General features: G+C 29.4%; 1 protein-coding gene across 1 annotated transcript in view; it reads left to right on the plus strand.

The window, feature by feature from the left end:
- Nucleotides 1-370: 370 nt before the first annotated feature.
- LOC111699270 (uncharacterized) overlaps nt 371-1133 on the plus strand; it is a gene marked incomplete at its 3' end in the record, with an annotated part of 12632 nt that continues 11869 nt past the window's right edge. The window contains 2 exon segments of the mRNA XM_023469897.1: nt 371-429; nt 864-911. Coding sequence (XP_023325665.1) covers nt 390-429; nt 864-911 — 88 coding nt within the window.

The following is a 1133-nucleotide window of genomic DNA, read 5'->3' on the forward strand; positions in this document are numbered from 1 at the left end:
AGCTAAAGTGCCCAGCGGTTCTTCCAAAAAATTTGTTCTTGATTGAAAGTCGCAGCTTGCTGAGACAAAGACCAAACTGTCAAATCTGTGTGCTTCATGTCTCTGAAGGGACTTTTGATGAAATTTAAATCTTTATTTGAGCTAATGTGTTGCATGAAGAACCCACAATTGGAATTTATCAATTTTAGAAAGAAAAAGAGGAATACACGTCATTTTTTAAGACAAATGATTAAAGGTTACTGCTGTGAATCGTTCAAACCCCTCTTTAAATGATCACTTATTTTAAACATTTATTTTTGAAAAAAAAATATAAAATTTGCTGCAATATTAAACATGCATAGTAAAGCTTTGAAGGCTTAAATGTTTTTTTTTAGATTTAATTTTTCAAAATGGAGCAAAACATGGCATTGATGTTTACTATTAAGGGAGGTAGGTGTTGGTGTAGGATAGACAAATAAAGGAAAATTATGATATTTTCAATACTTTACATAATACAATGAGAACTAGAAAATTCTGGTAAAGGAAGACGACTTTTAGACTCAAGTTATAAAATTTTAATATTCAAATAAACATGAAACTGAGCAATTGTGTACTGTGCTCAGACCACATTACTTTTTAATTGATTTACTAGTAAAACTATTGCGTCGTAACAACATATAAAAGACTAAATTAAATATCAGTTTACTGTCGTCTTTATATTCCCAGTTTTCTGGTTCTCTCTGTACTGATTATTCTTTTCTTATGACCATTATTATTATCGTTATCAATATTTTGACTAATATTTATACTGCCATTATCTGTATCGATGTTATTTTATTATTATTATTTTTATTATAATCATATTTACAATCTACGTTTTCTAGTTGAAAGTTGTGAAGAAACACCATCATTAATGTGGATTCCAGTTTTAGGAGAGTCAAAACTAATTTTTTTTAATAATTTCCAAAAACATGGTGCATTCATTTCTGTCAAGAAACCTGTGTTTTTCTATTGTTACGTCACAACGTACAAATTTATGTCACAACGTAGCATGACATTTATTGACTTTTATGTCACAACGTCGCATGACGTTTCTTGACTTTTATGTCACAACGTAGCATGACATTTATTGAATTTTATGTCACAACGTAGCA

Source organism: Eurytemora carolleeae, unplaced genomic scaffold (genome assembly GCF_000591075.1).
Source record: "Eurytemora carolleeae unplaced genomic scaffold, Eaff_2.0 scaffold326, whole genome shotgun sequence".
In the NCBI taxonomy this organism is placed as follows: Eukaryota; Metazoa; Arthropoda; class Copepoda; order Calanoida; family Temoridae; genus Eurytemora; species Eurytemora carolleeae.